General features: G+C 41.7%; 1 protein-coding gene across 3 annotated transcripts in view; it reads right to left on the reverse strand.

The window, feature by feature from the left end:
* The window catches only part of LOC308321530 (transmembrane protein 87A), a 55,819-nt gene that overhangs the window by 21,011 nt on the left and 10,330 nt on the right, over positions 1–24,478 (reverse strand). Inside the window, exons 8-21 of one of the 3 annotated variants that reach the window (XM_080772465.1) lie at positions 24,150–24,211; positions 23,835–24,018; positions 23,174–23,273; positions 21,983–22,076; positions 21,704–21,783; positions 18,178–18,284; positions 17,892–17,950; positions 15,126–15,229; positions 14,876–14,949; positions 13,738–13,799; positions 12,929–12,981; positions 10,569–10,599; positions 9,470–9,546; positions 6,575–8,899 (exon numbers count right to left, since the gene is read on the reverse strand). In XM_080772465.1, the coding sequence (XP_080628591.1) occupies positions 9,505–9,546; positions 10,569–10,599; positions 12,929–12,981; positions 13,738–13,799; positions 14,876–14,949; positions 15,126–15,229; positions 17,892–17,950; positions 18,178–18,284; positions 21,704–21,783; positions 21,983–22,076; positions 23,174–23,273; positions 23,835–24,018; positions 24,150–24,211 (1,052 nt within the window). In that variant the 3' untranslated portion in view covers positions 6,575–8,899; positions 9,470–9,504. Of the gene's footprint in view, positions 1–6,574; positions 9,547–10,568; positions 10,600–12,928; positions 12,982–13,737; positions 13,800–14,875; positions 14,950–15,125; positions 15,230–17,891; positions 17,951–18,177; positions 18,285–21,703; positions 21,784–21,982; positions 22,077–23,173; positions 23,274–23,834; positions 24,019–24,149; positions 24,212–24,478 lie in introns of those variants that run through there. The other 2 variants (XM_080772466.1, XM_080772464.1) reach the window with 2 other exon arrangements.

The following is a 24,478-nucleotide window of genomic DNA, read 5'->3' on the forward strand; positions in this document are numbered from 1 at the left end:
TTATCTTAACTGGGTATTTGAGATCTTATATAAAGGACATCGAAAGAAATGCGTACCAACGGCACAGATTATAGATAAGACATTCTATATCCGAGTTTGAGTCACATGACGGAGCAATGGCTCAAATATTTTGCACAATTGAGACCAAGGAAGCTGAACGCGGAAGTGGGCTGCATATAGCCCATTGCGCATCTTTCTTTCCTTCCAGAGAGCAACACTGTATGGTCCACCGTACGGTCTTCGCTTCCTAACCATTTAATTAACCTTGACCTGAACAGGGACAGAAACTTGTAGAAACATGATGATTCATCAAGCAATTTAAGCTTATATTTTGAGCGTACCGATATTTATCTTTTGACCGTGACTTTGAGCGCATACTATGCCCAATGACGCCCATTCTCACGAGGCGGACTTATCAGGGATCAAAGCTTGCATATATGTATTTAGAATGCTCATGCTGAATCAATGAATAGTCCCAAATCTCTAATACAATATGTATGTATGTGACCAATATTTGTAAACACACAAAAAAACCATAATAGACCTAACAATCGGCACTCGAAAATCAGGAAAGTTACTGTTTTAATTATGTTTTGGCCAATCTATCCAATTTGCTCAGTTCAAAGCTTGTGACCTATATACCCCCACAGCACTCAGCCAAAAGGTGAGATATGAGCAGGCTGCCTCATTGGGAACAGATGTGCCCCCATTTTGTCGTGATATTAATTTATAATAGCTAGCTACAGTAGGCAACTGTATATTGATCACATCATGAACAACACAAATGCATGCTTCTGCAACTCCAAATGTCTTGTGATTCATTTAGCCAGTACGAATGCAAATGTTCCAGCCTAACCCGATAGCCTGCTAAATAATAGCTGCGTCATGAGTCCAGAACATCCATTTCCCCAGGCATTCCGACATATGACAGTGATATGATATTAATCAAAAATATGGATTTACCCTCATAAGCTCTGTTTTATTTTGGTAGTGAGATTGAACTATATAAATTACACAGCGAAAATAGCAGATTGACAAGCTCAAAACACTTTCGAGCTTGCAGATCAGGTACTTTTGTGGGAAGCTGTAGTATGATCCAGGCATTGAATTAATTTACAAAAAAAAGTTAGAATATGAGAAGAGGTTTCTGTCAGACAGCAGCGGTATAATTAAATGGTTGTGAGAGCAGTTGACTGGACATTTCTATTCATTCTGATGAAACATGATCATTTGGAGAAAAGTGACATCATTTGTTCTGCTATTACATAATGGCATGTTTTGTTACAGCAGTAGAACCATTTTTGAGCGGTGCCTCCACTCCATTACGGAGCTATGTCCGTCCGTCTCTGTGTCTGTATGTCCGAGCACCAAAAGCTGCAACGCGGTAACTGTCATTTCTCGACTGTTTCGGACGCGGGATGGCTCGCCAGGCCCCGGCCGGCCCCGTGGGCGCATTCCTGGGGGACCCCCACACTGTAACGCTGTCATTCCTGGGGGATGACAGCGCCCCCCTGGACGCGTTCCTGGGGGCCTGAATTTTGAGGGGACACCCCGGGGACCCCCACCGCTCACTTCACACAGGTGTGATTTTAATAGAATAGTTAGCTAGTTGGCAACTTTAATTCTCACGTTTGTGTACTTGAGTAAAGGTATCAATACTGCATTATAGAAATAGTAATAATAAGTAATAAATAATAATAATAAGTAAAAGTGAGGAATTCTAATTGTGAAAGTACAGAAGTATTGGCTTTATAATGCATGTGTACAGTGGAACTATAAGTATACACTTTAGAATGCTATGTATTTTCTACTTGCATGCTATCTAAATGACAATATTTTAGCCTTTGCATACGCCTGCAAGGTCGTCGAGGCTAGGGCACATGCTGTGGCCAAAGTGGAGTCTGAAGAGGTGAGTTGTTAGACTACACTACTTTTTACGTTGTCAGGGAAGGCATGCTGTCCCCATGCAGAGCTGCCCTTCAGTTTGAGAGGCACGGGAAGGCATGCTGTCCCCATGCAGAGCTGCCCTTCAGTTTGAGAGGCACGGGGACGCTATAACACATGTTGTGCCGTCTGTGCAGGACACGCTGCCGAAGATAATTCCTTACTGTCGGTTTGAAATGGGCAGCATACTGACATCTCCCTGCCAGGGCCAAATCTCTGGGATTATGTTATTACTGCAGTAAGGCCAGCATACAGATATAACTGTACAACACACACACACACACACACACACACACACACACACACACACACACACTATGGAGGCCTTGCATTTTAAAACACAGCAATAGCATACTAGACATATCAGAGCATGTATTGTGGATAATACTTAGAAAGCCCAAAACACAAGGGGTTCAAATCCAGCTACACAGATTAAAAACTTATACTTTGTAATATTATAGTAATAAAATAAGACCAGTGTTGAACAGCATGGTCTTAAACATATTGTCGGGCAGAAAACTCTTTTCACTTATTTAAATGTTATGTTTTTATCCTACTTGACATACATTGTCATACAAAAGTAGGGAACAATAGCCCATCTACAAGCTCAAAACGCATCGCAAAGTTTAGCCATTTTTTTATTTGAATCTTGAAAATTAAGAGTTTCGACATATGAGGTTTCCACCCGACAGCAGCAACGATTTAGGAACACTCAGAGCAGACAGATTGAACGGTGTGGATTACCCGGCCTACTGTATCGAGACACCACATAGTAAATCCATACGATTGTCATGCCTCAGATTATACAAATGGCTGATTTACTGTAAGACATAATGTGGATTATCACAGTGTAGACCAGACAGCCAGGAGCCGCTAAGTGCATTGGAAGACTGAAACATATGGGGTCATCAGAAGACAAAGGGTTGCAATGGAGTTAATGGAGTTAATGGGGGGGCAGGGGGATTACGAGGACTAGTTAACTAGTCATCATCATGGGTGTTGGATTGACACAATGCGGTTCATCCACAGCATTGCTGGAATAGTAAATAAGTACATTACTTAAGTGTTGTACAATTTTCTGTACTTTTACTTCTACTCCACTACATCTCTGGACGACTCTGGAGGAAAATAGTACTTTTACTCCACTGCAATTATGACAATTTTGAAAATAGCAGACACATTGTGAGCTTGCAGATTGGTCATTTTCACAAGATTAGTTTTTAATACATTTTGAACTTGTGAAACGGGAGATTCTGCACAAAGAGTATTTTTTTTAACTTTTGGTAGCCTACTTTAAGTATATGTTGGTACCAATACTTTTACTCAAGTATTTTTTAAATTCCAGACTTTTCAATTTGCAATTTCTACATTGCAGTATTGACACTTTTACTTAAGTAAATAATGTGAGTACTTCTTCCACCACTGCTCCACAGTAACCTAGTGTAGGAAGCAGACAGCTGCAGCAGGTTTAGTCTCAAGGGCACTTTGACATGGCAGGGACTGAACATGGGAACTAAACTAACCACTGAAGCCATATTATATCAAGACAGACATCAATGTCAAAGTTATATTTATATGCTTTATTATTAACTGGTCATTAGCCTTTGTGACAAAATGGCAAACGAAAATGCGGCGACATGAAGCTGTTTGTTGTTTTGAAAGATTTCAACTGACTGATTGAAATGAAATAAAAAACGATGGGGTAAAAGTTTTGTTCCAAATAGAGATATTCACCCGTTGGGAAAAATAAATAAAAAATACATTACACTTGCCCCCACAAACCAATATGTCACAAAACTTATATATATTGTCCCTTAAAATGTAAACTTCAGATGAACGTAAAAGGTTATTGGACATCATTATACAAATTGTGTATCATGTTATCAAGTTGTATGTGCAAGAAACTATTTCTGAAGCAAGCTCCATCACCAGCTTGTTGCATTTTGGAATCAAACTAATCTCAAAAATACAAAATGCATTAAAAAAAGAACAGAGCAATATGCTATTAAAACGAGCCTGAGTGTTGTGAAACATAGGATTGATTTATAAAATAGATCTACAAAAATAGCAGCTCTACAAGCTCACAAAAATAGCAGATCTGAAAGCTCACAGGTTGTGAACTTGTAGTTCTGCCATGCTCGGTTCACAAAACCATGTATAAATCAGGGGTTAAGTTGGTACTACCTTTTTTTGTGAGGGAGGGAGGGGGGGGGGGGGCTGTCACATACCGTATCAGGCTTCTTCACTGGGTTGTGTGTGAAACCAGTGATTCTCAACCTCTGGGCTGGGCCGCGAGGGCAGAGGTTATTGGAAGAATTTACAACTTTGAACATTTGTTTCCAATGTGATACCTTTTCTTTATGTAAATGTAAAGCATATTATTATTCCATCGATCCAAGCAGGAACAAAAGCTATTGATTAACCCAGGGGTGCCCAAAAGGTAGATCACAATCTACCAGTAGATCACAAAGGTAAAGGAAAGGTACTATGTTTACCCAGGGTAACTGGACTAAGCTCAAGAACTTGTTTACAGCCAGGCCCTGCTCATAGAACATTTCATGGTAGACATTGGTAGAGGTTCAATGCCTATTGCCTTGTCCAAGGGCACTTCAGCGGTGGTAATTTTAACGTGCCGGTCCGGGGATACGAACTAGCGACGTTCCGATATCAAGACCGCTCCGCAAACCGTTCGGCCACCACTGTCTAATCATGACATGTCCCTAAAGAACTCTGCCACTTGAATTAAGGTGACTTGATTGATTGATTGATTGATTGACATCAAAAAGGGCCTGTCAGCTCAAACCCACAATGCAAGATTGTTTTCAAGAGTGTTGCTGTGCACAAACAATTACAAATAATTAAAAAAAACCCTACCTATTCCATTTCTCCCCCTCCATTTCCCATTCCAAGTGCATTTGTCTTGTATGTAACGCCAGTGCTGCTATTCCATATCTAAACTATTTTCAGCTATGGTATAATATTTTCTTTCAGTCGGTAGATCTTGTTGAGCTGGTCATTTAGACAGTAGCTCTCAAGTAAAAAAGGTGTGGGCACCCCTCCCCTACCTGGACTAACCCATTAAGACATCAGGACACTTCTACACATGCCTTCTAATCTAAATCAGTAGTTCTCACACTTTGATCTTGTACATCTGCTATTTTTGAACAGCCGACGCAAAAATCTAAATGACACGGATGCTTTCCCGATTTTAATGGGTTAAAACAAGCATGCTCTGTAAAATGCACGGCTACAGTATATGGAATGGTATGGTCAGATGGATGGGCTACAGTATATGGAATGGTATGGTCAGATGGATGGGCCACGCTTTTAATATTACCCTGATCCAGGAAGAGGTTGAGATTCAACTGTGTTAAACTTTGCTCAAACAATGACAAGAGCAGAAGACCATTTTGGGCTTTGCGGCACAGCAGTAATGCTGTTTTATTGTGTCTGGGACGAAGGCGGCCTGTGGAGGCATGGAGTTGGACAGCATGGTGTCAGTAGCCTATTCCTTCCGGCTGTAAGACTATATGGGATGATGCATGGGGCACTTAGGGCCGTTGGACAAGCCTTGAAGCCACTGTCAACACTTAACAGGCTAGTTGTGCTGCCGACTACACACTCACACACACCCACATGCTTGCAAAGAAACACACACAAACATGCTTCAAAGAAACGCGTATACACAAAAGCGCGCGCGCGCACACACACACACACACACACACACACACACACACACAAGCTCTATCTCTCACACGCACACACGCAATTTAGTACACAAAAGGTGACACAGATATTATATATCCAAACAAACAAGTACACACAACAAGCCATTTAAGCCTTCTCTCAAACACACACGGCTGGCTCTGGGCTAAACATGGTTGCGGCAGTCAGACAGAGCTAATGGGCGCTTTCATAGAAAACACAATAACAATGTGCTGCGGACAGTTTGTGTGTGTGCAGGGAGCTGAGTGGACAAACTGGACATATACTGTACTGTATACAGTATTTGTGTGCTGTGCATGCTCAAGTATACAAGGGCCAGGGGAATCGAGTAAGCAAGCAAACGTGAAATTGGATGTACAGTGCACGTACAGCATGTCTGGGTGGACGGCATGCCGTGTTGGAAGAGAACGACCAGTGTATATAGACAGTACATGTTGTGTTGTCTGTTTCTGTTTGCAGTGCATCTAATGTGCTTGTCTGTCCTTAGAGCATGATTCCTACATCTGTGTTTCTCAGAAACCGTGTGATTGTGCATTTTGTGAACTCAAATCACGCCTGAGGCGACACTGAAGCTTGGGAGCACAACTTGCTTTTCAAAGTTCAACAATATACAAGCGCTATGGCTGGACGATAGACAAAATCCCACATCACAATATTTTTGACCAAATACCTCCAATACTGAATTAAGGCACTGGAGAAAATAACAAATTTAAGCCTTTCATTAATTAAAAAACAAAAAAACACTTTAACATCATTCAGCATGCCAATTCTGAAGGGGGGGGGGGCATTCACCAAAAACAGCCGATCTATAAGTTCACAACGCGTTGTGTCGCGTTGTGAACTTGTAGAACATCTATTTTTCGTGAAGACATTTGGTGTAGAGAAGGGAAAGAAACGGTCCAAGTACAGTTGCACAGTAACTCAATTTACAATTTAGACATTTAGCAGACGTTCTTAATCCAAAGTGATTTACAAATAAGCAAGAACATCACAAGGTAATATGTCAAATCTCGCATAGAAATAGTCATCTAGGATCATAAGTAAACAAAGACACTGTCATCCGTCCTAACAGGAAAATATGCGTACATTGAACCTACAGTATAAACACTGTAACAGTAACATGTTATTTAAATTACATAGTTTAGCCTTTGCATAAGCCTGCAAGGTCGTCAAGGTCCGTTTTTTTTTAAACCGAGAATAGAGGGTTTAAGAGGTTTGGTAGATCTTCATCAGGTCATTAGCCTGATGAAGATGTACCACTGACTGACTTCCAAAGTTATCATTCTATACTATCATCTACTTAACAAAAGGTTTAAATCTGTCTGAGTGGCTCCAGTGCTGCCGTCCTGTTCCTGTGATGCACTGGACCGGCTTTAGCCTGTTTTAGGTTTTGAGGCATGGTGGAAGTCTGTATGTACCATCTGAAACTGTATTGTGACTTCAAACTATAATATCAATGTATGTTTAATGTTTCAAATATAGAAACAAAAATAGCCGCATAGGTCAGTTAAATTTTTGACAATTTACAAAAGTACAAAACTGTGATTAAGGAAAACACATATGATATAATTTTGATACCTAATAAGCTAAAGCACCCCGTCAGTGGGTTGCACCTCGAGGTTATCGGGACCACACTAATAAACCCTCCATTTGGTATCTGCACAGTCTCAGGGTTAAATCAACACTCAGGATTGTATTGTGCAAGTCATGAGCCAGTATATTGAAACAGCACGATATTGATAGGACACAACACAGTTCTGCACTTCTATCGTCTGGTGGCAGGGACTTTGACTAAAAGGACGCGAAGTCAATAAAACCGAGACAAATAAAACATGGCTCATTATCTCCTTTTAGCTCTTTTCCAGAACTAAGCCAGTGATTCTTAACCTGTGGGCCAGCAGGTCCCACTTATTCATTATCACAATGAAAATCAATAATCAATCAATAAAATCAACAAGAACTTAAAGTAATACTAGTTCTACTGATCTAAGCCAGAGCACTTATCGAATGATTGATCATCAAAATAAACATCCTCTGGAAATGCACATGGCCCAGCCACCCCTCTGACCCACTATCATGGCGGCCACAATCCTGGGCCACAAACGCTTTCAAGGTGTTCAAATGGGCCGTGTAAATGTAAAAGGTTGAGAGCCACAGAACTAAGCAAACCATTTCACGGGTTCTTCTGTAAATGTTTCCATATACTCTACCTATGGCTCGGTTTCGGATAAGGTTCTCTCTGTACCTAATGTGGGACCTGCTCAGGATTATTACATTTTTTATGTCGGGCAGAAACCTCTTATCTCCATATTTTAACTTTCTGCGTTTAGCTTGTTTTGTACATTTACGCCCTACTTGATCATACCACAGCCTCACACACAATTATAATAAAGTAGCAGATCTACAAGCTTGACACACGGTGCAAGGCATGAGGTTTCCACCCAACAGAAGAATTCTAAAATAGCAGATCTACAACGTCCCTCTTCAGGGGTGGTTCTGAGAACTTAAAGAAAAAAGAAAAGAGAACAAAATGTCAGAACTTCACAGGTTCTGTAAAGTTTCAGGTTCTGGAAGGTCCCGGGTAGTCCTTTGTAGTAAAAAAAGAGCCCTTTAATGTCAACTTTCAACTCTGGTAAACAAAGCGAATCTCAAAATGCAGTTAATATCGATTGCGATCCAGACCATTGCCTTCCACAAATCTTCAAATACTTCCGTCATACAATCTGGGGAAGGGCCTGGTGCTATGACCCGTTTCGGACCGGTGCATTTATGAATCAACATAATCAAAGCTATTATAGCTTGGTGCTTATCAGAAATGGAAATATATAATACATTTTCGTGAACGGAAATGACAAACGGATGACAGCATTCTTTCTCGGCTTTCGGGAGGTGTACTTCCAGACTCTAGCATTAGCATTCGGATAACCAACAGCGGTAGGAGGAATGGCTCTCCTCTAGTAATACAGGTAGAAAATGTCCCACTCATTCAATTGCATCTTTTAGCGTGCTTAAAACTAACCAACAGTAGAGGACGAAAGACCGGATCTGTCGAAAAATACTGTGTCAACGGGAAATAAAATGAAATACAATGAAATAGAAGGAATTGCTGTTGGTGGTGGATTTCTCTCCCAGTGCATAATATGCAAACAAAGGCTTACGAAGCGCATAAGGCGAGGGCAGCGGTTCCCAACCTGTGGCCCGGGGCCCACTGCTGGGCTACGAGGAGATTCTAAGTGGGCCAAATACAAATTTAAATATAACATTAACATAAAAAAAAACTATGTCATTCTTTAAAAAAACATTCGTGATAACGATTAATAGGAACTTAAAGTATAGTACATTTGTTCACAAACGGTTGACCGATCATTAAAATCAACTTGCTCTGAAAATGCACGCAGACGACCCAACTCAGTTGGGTGGGCTGCAGAACGCTTTCGAGGTTTTCAAGTGGACCCTGGTCCAGAAAAACATTGGGAACCGCTGGGGTTAGGGATAAAATCAGATTTTCTTTTTCTATTCAAAGACGCCGACATTGTCATCTTGTAAAACAAACACTCTTTTCCTGCATCATTTCCCTTGTCCATCCATCCATCAACGGTCCATCTGAGGAACCATCCATCAGTCTCTTCAGCTGCACATATACATCCACCCCTTCATCCACAAGTCTCTTCGCCCAAACATCCATCCATTTATTGGCCGTTTCCTTTATTCTGTCCACCCCTCCACCCAGTAATCCTTTGCCCTTCTTCCCTTTCATTTTGTCCATCTCTGTTTATCATTTAGTTTGTGTAAAACGTACATTCTCTCTCAGGTTTCCTGGGCCCTCCTCCATCTCTACTCCATCTTGGACATCTCAAACTTGGTCGTCATGGTTTCCTGTGAACATAATGAGGACATGCAGGTCAGAAGGTTCCATCTTTCTTCTCCCCCTCTCTTAAAAAAAGAAAAAAGAAAAAGCAAAGCAGACCTCTTCCCACTCGAAACCTCTGACCCGATAACCATATGACAGATATCACAGATGGTAGATCGGCTTTTTTAACTACTTGGGATTTTTCTTTTCTTATTTATATAAGCCATTTGCCCATACTGACAAAATAGGTTTAAATTATTAATCAATTATTGTATCAAAGTATTGATTATCAATATTTAAAAATTTGATTAGTTACATTAACTGTTGCAGCCCATATACAGCCCATATATACTGGATTTGCCTGTATATTGAGTGCATTCAGTTGCATTGTGGCCACAAGGAGAGATTCATAAATGGCTGATGTGACTTTAAGATTTGTGTCTGCATCGAAGCCAAAACAAAATGCCTTCCCATCGCACATGCATGTGCGTGCGCACGTACATACACAGAGAGAGAGAGAGAGAGAGAGAGAGAGAGAGAGAGAGAGAGAGAGAGAGAGAGAGAGAGCGAGAGAGAGAGGGGCGCACTGCCTTCTCATTGTTCTGCCCGCCATGACAACAAGGGGGATAAACAACAGTGTGACGTAACCATGGCAACATTAAGCTTAGAGCCGACTGTCTGGCGCTCCCAGCAGTTCAGGGGAGGAATAGCCACAGGGTTTTAAAGTCAATTTAAAAATTCAACATTTTCCATCCACCACCGCCACCGGTCCATTTGTTGATTATGAGTGGTTCATATTATTTTCAGAATGTACTACAGATGCATGGTCTAATATCTGATTAATTTAAAATGTAAAATGCTTATGGTTTCCATGAGTGTCCTCGTGGTCCACCAGCAAAGTAGGCAGCTGCAATTATGAACGTGGGGCCCTAATGACAATCTAATGATACCTAATGATAATCCTATTATATTATTAGAAAGCCAGATGTAATCTGCACCGTTCTAGGACCCGGTGAAGTTGTAAAGGTAGAAGCAAAGGCATCATTACCTCATCAGAGTCCAGTAATGGAGGCAAGGCGCTGCGGAGGAGAGGACAAACACACCGTTAACACACTGAACAACAACATTACACTCGCTGTGCATTTCATTAGCTACACACCTGCTGGCTATCAGAAGGGTACGACCACATCACCTGCTCCCTAAGATGTTGCTGGAACTGGAACTGAACCTCTTGGCCCTTTCTGCATGCAACACTTTAATAAAATAGAAAGGGCCAAGTATATCGTCTCTTTGGGGTGGAAACCTCATATGTCCAAAACTGTTACTTTTCAGGATTGTAATGAATAAACAACACTAGTTCTACAAGCTCAAAACGTGCCGCATTTCAAGCTTGTAATGTATATCTGCTACTTTTGATGCTTTTGTGTGACACTGTAGTATGATTAAGTAGGCCCTACTTCACCTTTTACGGTGGTCCTCAGTGTATATGACATACAGTAATACTTCCTCCCATACTACAGATTATACATGCGTTTTCAGATGGCAGATTCTTTACGATCAAGCTGCGTAGCCATTAGCCAATCTTTCCGTCACCTGATTTACACATCGTCGTACGACGGTGGCGTGTGCCAAAAATAGCCGATCTACAAGCTCACAAAACAAATAACGCATAGCGATGTGACCTTGTCGTGAGCACGAGATCTAGCACCACCAGTTATTTCAGAAGCGGGCACATCTCTAGATAATTGACTCTGCTAATAGTGGCAGGCCATGTTTTATGAGAGCATTCATTCACAAGCATTAGGATCATATCTGCACCACTCGACAAAAAAAAACTCCTCTGCATTTTCCTGCACTTTATTCAAATTATCTCCCTGACCTCAAAATAGCTCATTCCAATTCAAGTGTTCAAGGACCTCTCTCATATAGCAGCCAAATGTGGTGCCAAAACACCCACTACTACCACTACTATTTACTAATGGATTTACCACATTGCTGGAAAGTCACATTACTATACGGCTTCCATTAGTATCGGAGAGTCTGAAGAGGGGTTATTTGTCATGTACACTTGCAAGAAGGGTCTGGAATGAACATTTCAAGCTCAATAGCCAAATGTCTGGCTGATGGCAATTTCTACTCACTTTTTACAAGCCAAACATGTTTTGAAACCATCATAAAAGAAAAGCGTCACATTTATTCTGTGGGTCTGTAAAAGAGGTATTACAATTGAGATTACTATGTAGAACTATGTCTAAAAGTGTATGTGCAATGCATTGTGCAGATATAGCATTATGGAACATTCAAACACTATGATAGGTCAGCTTTCGTCATCTTACTGAGCGATCACAATACGTGAGAGACGAGTCTGTGACCATACATGTTTAGTACCTGACAGCGTCTGCGAAGGTCCTCCGTAACACACTTTTGGTTTTGACGCTTTCATAATCAATACGTCTGTCATGACATGAATTGCCAGTAAGACATTGCAGTGAGAACTTGAGTTTAAACACGCCACCAAGTTAATTCACTTGTGCTCTGTATGGTTGATATTTTATTGCACAAAGTCACCTGTGCCAACTGTATGAGCCACCATACAGATATTGTGGTAAGCACAGAACCATCAATGAAGACAATCAGTTTCAAGTCGACTACTGCTTGGAGCTTGTTTGACGTGGTTATGAGCAGACACAGCGTATCAAACACACCGACATCAAATAACAATCAATCAGTCAAAGATGATTGATACAACAAACTTGCCGATGCACGATTCCAAGACATTAAAATTGACTGATGGCAGCACTCCCATATCAGGTAAGTTAGACAGGTTAGCGTAATGATAAATCATTCATTATTCTGATGAGGGCACTGAGCTGGAACACGTCAGTCCGATTATCCTGTCTGTCTTACTAAGTCTAACATGATTGCTGGCATCCTTCTTTTTTATAGAGAAGTCCTGACATCACTCGTTCATCCTCTGGTTCAAGGAAGCAATATTTCTATGGAGAACAACATTGGGTCATCTTAGCATCGTCTCAATTGTGATGCAAAAATAAACTGTTCCGGCGATTGTCAGTGGCTCTGTATCGTTTACCATAGGCAGTCACTCATATTTGATACAGCCTGTTTCTGGTGAAAATGTAACTAATTCGCAAGCGGTGACATTAGGGATTTCTCGCCGTCAGTTTACAGGTCATATCCATACGAGTCAAAACCGCCGTGCTCATATGTTTATGGGAGTCTATGGGAATTCTGAAAGGGGAAAAAAAATATATGATCCAGGTAGGATGTGTAAATGATGTCAGACTTCGGTGCTCTATCGTGGACCATGTTATTCAACCAGATCAGCTGCTAGAAAGTGTGGAGTCGTACAGAGAGCAACGTCTGAGTTGTGTCAGGGTGTTGACTTACACGTCTGCCATGGATGAAGGGATGTTCTCCTCGACCCATTTCAGATCCTCATCCTGCAGAGGAAAAATATCCATGTTGGTGGATTGTCATTTTTTGGTGGGGCGGGGGGTTGTCGTTGTTTGTTTCCATTATTCCATTATATGGAAAACAGGTACAACTAGTATAGCAAGTAACGGTGCATAATAACCATAGGGGAATTAAACCCCAAACACCACACTGACCTTCTGACATATTGGAGCTGTGTAGGACGTCAAAAGTAACCAAGTACATTTACCCAAGTACTCTACTTAAGTACAATGTTGAGGTATTTTTACTTTACTGGAGTATTTCCAGTATTTTTTTCTAAATTGTTCAGAAATTGCAGATGTACAAGCTCGCAGAGTAGCACAAAGTGACACTGCTTGAGCTTGTAGATCTGCTATTTTTGAAAACCACTGTTGAGGGATGAGGGAGATTTTACTACATCGCCAGCGTAAATCAGATCTCTCTTTAGAAGTGAAAGTATTCTAACCGAGATGCATGATCAGAAATTGGCTGCGCATGCAGCAAAACTGGTCCGGGGGGCTGAGCAAGGCGTTGTCTAGCAACGGCCCCTGTCAGCGATCCCGTTTTATATCGATAAAAAAGACCTTAAGATTTCCCCACACGTGCCAGGCACCCTGCGGTTTGATTTGATAGGACGGGTGTGGACGTCCTAGACAAGTGTTAATATGACCGGGGCATTTACAGCAGTCATATAGAAGACAAAGAGAACAGATCATAAGAACACTATGAAAGACACATTGGAGACAGATGGTTGTTTTCCTCACCACTTTGTTAGGCTTGGCAGTTCCATTGGTCTCATTCTTCGTCCCCCTCATCTTCATCCCCTCTGGACGGACGGACGCACGCACGCACGCACACACACACACACACGCACACACACGCACACACACACACACACACACACACACACACACACACACACACACACACACACACACACACACACACACACACACACACACACACACACACACACACACACACACACACACACACACAGTTTAGGTACATAGTCAAATCAATGAGCAGTGGTTCACAAACGTCTTTTTCATTTCAAGGACCCCCATAACCTGATGTTTTCCAGAGTCCCAGATACAACTGCTATGCCCATATAAGGCCATGCGCATGTAAGGGACCGACTGACTTCAAACGCATCGGGCCGTTCAGATATGCTATATGGTTTTCCAGAATAGAGCTCTACACGAGTACCCCCTATTCTGAGAATATTCGACAAGACCCGAGATCAGTAGTTGTCTCTTATTGTTCGAACTGGCAACCTTGCGGTTACCATCCAGCTACTCTACCCCTGAGCCACCACCGCCCCGTGACCATGCATAAATAACACATCCATACCTCTGTGACAAAGGTCTGATATCCAGGTTTTAGAATAATCACACTAGATTAAATGTAATCACGCTCGAGATGGAGAAAGTTACACAGCTGTGATCAATTCCATCAGATTACAGTGTGAGGTAGCACCTTAGTTCGATTGGCAGTGTAGACTGGAGTTTGAAAGGCGTCTTATCAATAGGAACATTTTTGGGTCAGGATGGGTCATAAGAGGAAAGTTCAGATGGTAAATGGTTGAAGTAAAGCTCCATTTCAACCCGCCTCAAGGAACCCAGAGGGTCCATGGACCACACTTTGAGAACCAACCATACTAATCAATTTGACCTTAGTAGCCATGTCCTTAATTATTATGAAATACCATCACACTATTACTAGTTAGTGTTGTATAATTCCATGAAATCATCAGCTCTATGTGAAACAAAGAACATTAAATGAAAAAAGAAAAAAAGAAAGAAAACACAGCAAGAGTGTTAATTACTTAATTAATCCACAGGTCATCATTATACTATAATGTAACTCATTAGCTATAAATAAATAAAGTGGTGATCTAACCGAAGGCTTCATTCATCATGGGCTCCTTCTCCTCTTCTTCACTCTCTTCATCCACCAAGGGGCTGAATGCATACCTGCCATGATCAATCAATATGTCAACCATGTGTTGTAAAACGTAGGGCTAGGCAAGTAAATGATATTGAGGATCAATAACCAACGTAATCATGACGTGATTTGGCTAATCGAATGATCAAAACGTGATGGTAAAAGGTCAAGTCCTACAGAGCTCCGCCCCCCCGACCTCTTTCACCTCTGGTTATTGGCAGACGGTCGCCATAGGAACATGATGACCAACAGGATGGTGGAAAAGAGGAAGCGCCAGAAGGCATCGTCTATCCAGAGTTCCCTCCAGTCCTGAGAGACAGAGAGAGACAGACAGACAGAGTCAGAGAGAGAAAGAGACAAAGTGAAGGAGCGAGAGATGGCAAAAAGAGGGAGACAGATGAGAGGTGTTTTTTGTGAGCGATACAGCCAGCCAGCCAGCCATCCATCAAGCTGGTCTGCCAGCCCATCCATCTGCCCATCCATCCATCACATCAGCTATGTACCTACGGTACCTACTAGGGGTGTAATGATACAGGAACTGCATCGAAAAATCTATTTTAATTTCAACAAGCGAAGTATACTGATATGTAAACAGCAACAATATGTTTGAATTTGTATTGTATCATTTTTGCAATGTAAATAATCAGTATCAAATAGTTTTGAAATGCAAATGATCGATTCTATCAATAGTAAGTACTTGTGTGTTGTACTTACTACTTGTACTTGAAAAAGAAAAAGGTGTTGAATTACTTTTCCATTCCATATCACTACACGTGGTCTATCGATAAATGTGTACTCTGTGTTCATGCCAAGGTGCGGGTTTGTCCATGTGGTCAAATATAATGTCCATGTATTTGCCAGAGAATCAGTGTCTACTTATTTATATTTATATAATAAATGTTTACCATAAAAACCCTGTACTATCCACACGTTTCACACAGATTAAATGTCTTTGCTAAATAATAACTATCGATTTTAAATAATTGAATAGCATCGTCGTAATGAACCAATATCGTCCATGTATCGTATTGTCAACCATGTATCGTATCTCTGCTAAAATGTAGTTACACCCCTAGTACCTACCTACCTATCCATTGTATTTATCTATCACCCCTAGCACCTACCTACCTACCCATTGTATTTATCTATCACCCCTAGCACCTACCTACCTATCCATTGTATTTATCTATCACCCCTATTACCTACCTACCTATCCATTGTATTTATCTATCACCCCTAGTACCTACCTACCTATCCATTGTATTTATCTATCACCCCTAGTACCTACCTACCTATCCATTGTATTTATCTATCACCCCTAGCACCTACCTACCTACCCATTGTATTTATCTATCACCCCTAGTACCTACCTACCTATCCATTGTATTTATCTATCACCCCTATTACCTACCTACCTATCCATTGTATTTATCTATCACCCCTAGTACCTACCTACCTATCCATTGTATTTATCTATCACCCCTAGTACCTACCTACCTATCCATTGTATTTATCTATCACCCCTAGCACCTACCTACCTATCCATTGTATTTATCTATCACCCCTAGTACCTACCTATCCATTGTATTTATCTATCACCCCTAGTACCTACCTACCTATCCATTGTATTTATCTATCACCCCTATTACCTACCTACCTATCCATTGTATTTATCTATCACCCCTAGCACCTACCTACCTACCCATTGTATTTATCTATCACCCCTAGTACCTACCTATCCATTGTATTTATCTATCACCCCTAGTACCTACCTATCCATTGTATTTATCTATCACCCCTAGTACCTACCTACCTATCCATTGTATTTATCTATCACCCCTAGCACCTACCTACCTACCCATTGTATTTATCTATCACCCCTAGCACCTACCTACCTATCCATTGTATTTATCTATCACCCCTAGTACCTACCTATCCATTGTATTTATCTATCACCCCTAGTACCTACCTATCCATTGTATTTATCTATCACCCCTAGTACCTACCTACCTATCCATTGTATTTATCTATCACCCCTAGCACCTACCTACCTATCCATTGTATTTATCTATCACCCCTAGCACCTACCTACCTATCCATTGTATTTATCTATCACCCCTATTACCTACCTATCCATTGTATTTATCTATCACCCCTAGCACCTACCTATCCATTGTATTTATCTATCACCCCTAGCACCTACCTATCCATTGTATTTATCTATCACCCCTAGTACCTACCTACCTATCCATTGTATTTATCTATCACCCCTAGTACCTACCTACCTACCCATTGTATTTATCTATCACCCCTAGCACCTACCTACCTATCCATTGTATTTATCTATCACCCCTAGTACCTACCTACCTATCCATTGTATTTATCTATCACCCCTAGCACCTACCTATCCATTGTATTTATCTATCACCCCTAGTACCTACCTACCTATCCATTGTATTTATCTATCACCCCTAGTACCTACCTACCTATCCATTGTATTTATCTATCACCCCTAGCACCTACCTACCTATCCATTGTATTTATCTATCACCCCTAGTACCTACCTACCTACCTATCCATTGTATTTATCTATCACCCCTAGCACCTACCTACCTATCCATTGTATTTATCTATCACCCCTAGTACCTACCTACCTATCCATTGTATTTATCTATCACCCCTAGCACCTACCTACCTATCCATTGTATTTATCTATCACCCCTAGTACCTACCTACCTATCCATTGTATTTATCTATCACCCCTAGCACCTACCTACCTATCCATTGGATTGATCTATCTGGCCTGAATTCGGCTACAACACACATGTACACTGACATGTGTGTACTACATACTCATACAAAAAATATGGAAATACACACACACACGCACCGCGTGATGGGAAGGGTGGCGAGTCAGGTGAATGGAGAGAGACGGAGAGATTGAAGACAGACTAAATGACAGAATACTTACGGACTGGCATTTAGACATCTTGAAGGTCCTTGTAGTCCAGATAATAAAGATGACCGATGCTGGAGAGAGAGAGACAGAGACAGAGACAGAGACAGAGACAGAGACAGAGACAGAGACACAGACACAGACACAGACAGACAGCTTGTAAGACCATATACACTATACAGTATACAGTATAAGACCATTTCCATTCATTTTGACATTTTGGTTTGAAACGTTTTGCCAAAATAGGGATAACTTTGGGTATCGACCATTTTTAAGAATTAGTCTGAATAATTGTCCTTACCAATGACAGCGAAGATGAGTGTGTTGGTGAAGTGTCGGTACAGAGTCAGTTTGACCACGTTGCGTCTGAGACGGAGCAGCTTCATGGTCTGAGCCAGACTCACGAAGATGTGACACACACACAGTTAAGGAACTACACAGCTTCACACACACACGGAACTACACAGCTTCACACACACACACACACGGAACTACACAGCTTCACACACACACACACACACACACACGGAACTACACAGCTTCACACACACACGGAACTACACAGCTTCACACACACACACACACACACACACACACACACACACACACACACACGGAACTACACAGCTTCACACACACACACGGAACTACACAGCTTCACACACACACACGGAACTACACAGCTTCACACACACACACACACACACACGGAACTACACAGCTTCACACACACACACACACACACACACACACACACACACACACACACGGAAAGCATTGACAGTCTTAACCCATTAAGACCTGAGGCCGATTCTACCAAATGCTTTCTAGTTTCTAAACCAGTAGTTCTCGAAACATTTTCACGTCAATAACCCCCTAAATTTATTTGGCCGTGTTGGCTGGCTGGCCAAAAAATGTTCAGAAATAGTAGATCTGCCATTTTTGAGAACCACTGTTCTAAACCGCAGATTTTTTTTTCTCTCTCAACGAATCAAAGGTTTTATGGTCATGATGCACCAGGAGCCTGGATGGCTTGGATCCAGGCTTAAAATCAATTAAATAAAGAGTTTCAAAAATCTCTATGGAAAAGAAATATGTATTTTTCTTGTGGCACCACAAAATGGCCACCACTGCTATGCCATATCATATTCACATATACGCTCAGCCAAGCCCGATATCCCGAGGTGGATTGGAACCCCCAGACTCCACAGATGGATTTCAATTCAAATGTAGTTTTGAAGGACGGATCAAGCAGTCAAAAGCCAACGCGCTAAGCCGCATAACCTTGGAATTATGGTGGGTTAAATTCCTGCAGCTATGACACAGGGGCACCTCTCAAATATGACATCACATTTCTGTCTCAATAAAGCATGAAATGCCTAAAAACAAGCTGTTCCTCAATCGTCCTTAATCCTGTTTAAAGTATAAATTCCAACACTGTCACCGATCATACACAAGTGAAGAATGAATGGCATTCTGTCCCTTGCATGTCTGCCAATAATGACTGCAGGGTTTCGATAAGCTCAGAGTCAAACAAAGTCTTATCCGGTCTTTTCACCACAAAACGTCTGCACCAGGTTTTAGCTTTCAAAGGGAATTGATTGCTGTTGCTCTATCTACAAGGCTGAAAGGCAAGTACAAGCACAAACAATTTTACCCAAACGTTTCCATAACAGATTAAAAAAGACTCTAATAAGCAGATTCATTTAGATTTACCATATATTAAATCAGATGCTTAACTTTGGAACCCTAACTCCAGCTGAGATGTGTGACCCAAACACTGGTGGTGTAGCTTAAATCACTGGCATACAGAGAAGCACAGTGACCCCTTCTGGTCTAGTACTGAATCCATCTCAACTTATTGAGTGGTGGATATCCACCAGCAGAGGGCAGAGTCGAGCACAGCCAGAGGAATAGCAGCCAGCATCACTACATCATCTTCAGCCTAGGGAGAGATGGACACGGACCATAACAGAACATATGGAAGAGAGAGCCAGACATGACACAGAGAGACAGACAAAGAGAGATACAGAGGAGGGAAAGAGATAGAGGCAGAGAGAAAGTAAAGAAGAGCTTGCAAGATTGACAGAACGAGGTTGAGTTGTACACAGTAGGGACAGAATAGGGAGCGAGAGACAAGAGGAGGGATGTTGCAATAGGAAAGAGAAGAGGGGACGGTTAGAGCGCAAAGACAAATGAAGGAGAAAGAGATAAAAGGAGAGGGGTAAGAGAAAGGGGAGGGCAGAATTATCACACCTAACACCTAAGCAGCAGCACCATAACTTTTAGTCAAGGAGCTGCAAGTAATAGTCAGCATTTGATTTAATCTCCATTAAGCACCAGAGGGGTGGTGTTCACAGTATCAGCTTTACTGCCATCTGTCTTGCCTAAATTGTCTCCCTCTCTCGGCTTTCCTACTGTATGTCTCTCCTGCACCGTCCGTCCCCCTCTAAGCTTTCCTACTGTCTGTGTCTGTCTCTCCTGCACCGTCTCTGTCTCAGCTTTCCTACGGTCCGTCTCTCCTGCACCGTCTCAGCTTTCCTACTGTCCGTCTCTCCTGCACCATCTCTGTCTCAGCTTTCCTACTGTCCGTCTCTCCTGCACGTCTGTCTCAGCTTTCCTACTCTCCCGCACCGTCTCAGCTTTCCTACTGTCTGTGTCTGTCTCTCCTGCACCGTCTCTGTCTCAGCTTTCCTACTGTCCGTCTCTCCTGCACCATCTCTGTCTCAGCTTTCCTACTGTCCGTCTCTCCTGCACGTCTGTCTCAGCTTTCCTACTGTCCGTCTCTCCTGCACCATCTCTGTCTCAGCTTTCCTACTGTCCGTCTCTCCTGCACCATCTCTGCTCAGCTTTCCTACTGTCCGTCTCTCCTGCACGTCTGTCTCAGCTTTCCTACTGTCTGTCTCTCCCGCACCGTCTCAGCTTTCCTACTGTCCGTCTCTCCTGCACCGTCTCAGCTTTCCTACTGTCCGTCTCTCCTACACGGTCTCCCACTCAGCATTCCTGTCTGTGTCTCTTACATCATCTCCACCTCAACTTGGTTACCGTCTACCTCTTCTAAAGTGACTCCCACCACAACCAAGTTTAAAATCAGCCATTACAATGCCATTAAGGCCTGCCAAAGTGCATTTTTGTCAACAAAATCAACTGTAGATTTTGTCGACTAAAGTCGTATGATAATTAATCAACGAAAACTAGACTAACAATAAAACATTTCAGCTGACCAAAACTAAATAAAGATTGGTTGTCAAACTCAACAATGGTCTGGAAGGTACATCATGCAGCAACCAACAAATAGAAAGACAAACAGGCAGAATGAGAATGAGTCGGGTGTTGTCATCTAATATCTTTTGCACTCGAAATACAATATATGTCGCACTACAAAGCACGCTATGAACTGCCCTTAAGTCTGTTCTTTGTGAAGAACAACCATAAAAGTTGATGACAAAAGTGGACATCTGAAAACTCCTTCACAAAAGCACAGGTCCAATGAACTTACAACATCTTCAACTTCTGAGGAGATCCTATATAATTTCAAAAGCAAACCTTCAACATATGATGGAATTTAGGCCAATTTTATAGTCTCCCTCTCCCTTCACTAAATCCAAGGCAAGTAGAAGTAGTATATTCTACTGATTATTGTCTCTGTAATTACGAGATACATACAGTAAGCCCATATTTTCCATTTGTTGCACAAGTCATTTACGAACTTACATATCCATTATTAATAGTATGTGTTCTGATTGAGGAAGATATTTGTACATTTATTACTTCAACCTCAGGCAACTTAAAATATAGTAATTAAGTCGTTGTGTGTGTTAAAGGATATCCACCAAACAACACAGGAATCGGTGAAGGCCAGCACAAGGTCACACAGCAGTCTGTTGCTATTGTTATCTCCACGATCCTACAGAGATACACACAGGTTAGACACACACACGCGTGCAAGTCAAGTGTATAGGCTGCATAATAAAAACAACATACTTAACATACTAGCAGATGGGGTTGGGGAGGAGAAACATGTGGCATACTGTGCATTGTGCAGTCCTACATCACATCTAGTAGAAACACGTGTGCACACACACGCATGCGCACACACAACTTACAGCGTTGACTCTGAGGATTCCCTCCACGATAGAGAAAACGAGGTACAGAAGACCCACTCCGACCACTCTGTGCAGCAACGCACCCAGTCTGGGCCTGAGAGAGAGACAGAGATATAATTAATGTAACCTGATGAATCTATCACTCACTGAGGGTCTGTATTAGGCATGTAACGGTATGAGATTTTACAGTACGGTATCAAACAAAATACTGTATAACATGATAAGTATCATTATTTGAAGAAAACATTTTATTAGCCTATCAAATTAATGTATAGAGTAAAATATTAAATTATGATTTAAAGCTTATTGTCATTAATTTTATTTAAGCAATACTGCAGTTGATGCTTAAATCAAAACCAAACGGGGGAAATTGGATTATGTGACTGACCATTTATCTTAACACATTTAGTACCGGAACTGCATCAAAATAAAGGCGCTGCTTGCGCCAGAGTAATCGCCAGAGTAGTGATCGCTTCTATTTTGAAAGCCATGAACCGGAAATACTTTCTTAAAAAAGTTGACTGACAAAGTGCCATCACAATCTCCGATCATCTTAATATATTTATATACGCTCCAAAAAGAGTTCATATTTTGCGGGAGAGACGGATGAGGAGCAGAAACGCAGCGCCACCATATCGATCCATTCATCACCACGGAGAGCGCCCTGGATGAGGAGATACGAGTCATTCTTTCCGCCGCGCTAACATGGGAGTCAATGACAAGCTAATAGTTTCACAGAGCGTTAGCATACGGCAAGCGAAAAGCGAAATGCCAAAAAAAAAAAAAGTAATTATTCTGAATATTATTATCTCGCCCCGCGTCGTTTGGACGTCGCTAGGACGTCCACAGACGTCTAAGGCACCTCTCGGTTCCAATCCTTATGACGTTTCAGGACGTATTATGTACAAAATGTGTTAATGTGGATGTGAGAATATGACGAGCATTTCAGGACTCGTGCGAGTGGTGTTGCACATAAAATAATAAATAAATACATACCGTGAGCTCGGAAATCTCACGGTATCAATACCGTGTCCATTTATGCTGAGGTAATGCGGTATTACGGTATACCTTTACATGCTAGTCTGTATTTGTACATCAGTCTTGTCTGTGCACATGTGTGTGGGTGTTTTTGTTTGTTTGTTTGTGTGCACGCGCACATGCGTGCATGTGTGTGTGCATGCATGGGCTCACTTGACAATGCCATATCCCAAACTTGCAATGATCACCAACACCCTGGCCAGAGTTCTCTTCACCGCTGACAGCACTTCTGCAAACACTACGGCCCCCTGGACTGGTGGAGGACACATTCAAGCTCGTTTAATTAATTAAATTAACTATCTCCTGGACAATCATAATAAACATTATGCGACTTCCACACATGACATCAATGAACAGCAATAAATGATTCACCTGCTCCTAGCTGTGTGTGTGTGTGTGTGTGTGTGTGTGTGTGTGTGTGTGTGTGTGTGTGTGTGTGTGTTTTGTTCCAGATTTCTCAAGACCAGTAGTCTCAAGACGATTTATTCAGGAAAATGCCATATTTTATGGTTCGGGTCATGGTCAGAACTAGGTTTGGTCAAACTGTGGTCACTGGAAAACATTTTTTTTAATAATTGATTAAATGCCAAGTGTAACTGCCTGTGTTTTGAAAAAAAGTTACAGTATGTGAAAAACAAAGTCGACAAAAAAATGTTGTCATAGTTTTACCACGCCTCCCCGTCTCTATCGCTCTCTCCTTTTGTATATGCATGGAATGGATAGTTCTGTTTGCCTTTGATCTCTGTTCGTTCTGGGACCATCACCTGTGACTCTTCAGAAATGATTTATTTGGGGTTTTGATCCTGTTCCATACCTGACTTTCCGTCGTATCTTATGCTCTGGAACTCTGCATAGTAGACAGCCTTCTCCAACATGCCCAGGAAGATGACCCCGCCGATCCAGAACTGAATCCTGAGCAGGTCCCTCCAGTAGCACGCAGACAGCACCAACCAGAACACAGCCAGCAGCACGTACACTATGCACATCACCATGTAGAACTAGAGAGAGGAACAGGAACAGGAGAACAAGAGGAGAGGTGGTCTTTATTTACCAAAACACCCTCTAAAATGTGTACGTGCGTGCGTGCGTGCGTGCGTGCGTGCGTGTGTGTGCGCGCGCGCACACTCACCATCATGAGTGGCCATTCTGAAGCAGATATATAGTCATGGGGACCTTGCATACTGATCTGCACTGGAGACAGAGAGATAAACACCATATTAGACGTGACCTTATTTCATCATGGGTCATATACTGTAAATTACTGGAGAGATAGAGAAACACCATTAGAAATTATTTCATCAGACTTTACACACAACTATTACATAATCGTAATTATTTGAGTTAATTGCAAGTATTGTTGCATAATCGTCAGTCGTTTCCATGTTTCTGCTTTTTCCCCCCTAAAATAGCAGGTCTACAAGCTTGTAGATAAACAATTTCTGTATTTTGTAGATTTTG

The sequence above is a fragment of the Protomyctophum bolini genome (assembly GCF_963924005.1).
Source record: "Protomyctophum bolini genome assembly, chromosome: 9".
Taxonomy (NCBI): Eukaryota; Metazoa; Chordata; class Actinopteri; order Myctophiformes; family Myctophidae; genus Protomyctophum; species Protomyctophum bolini.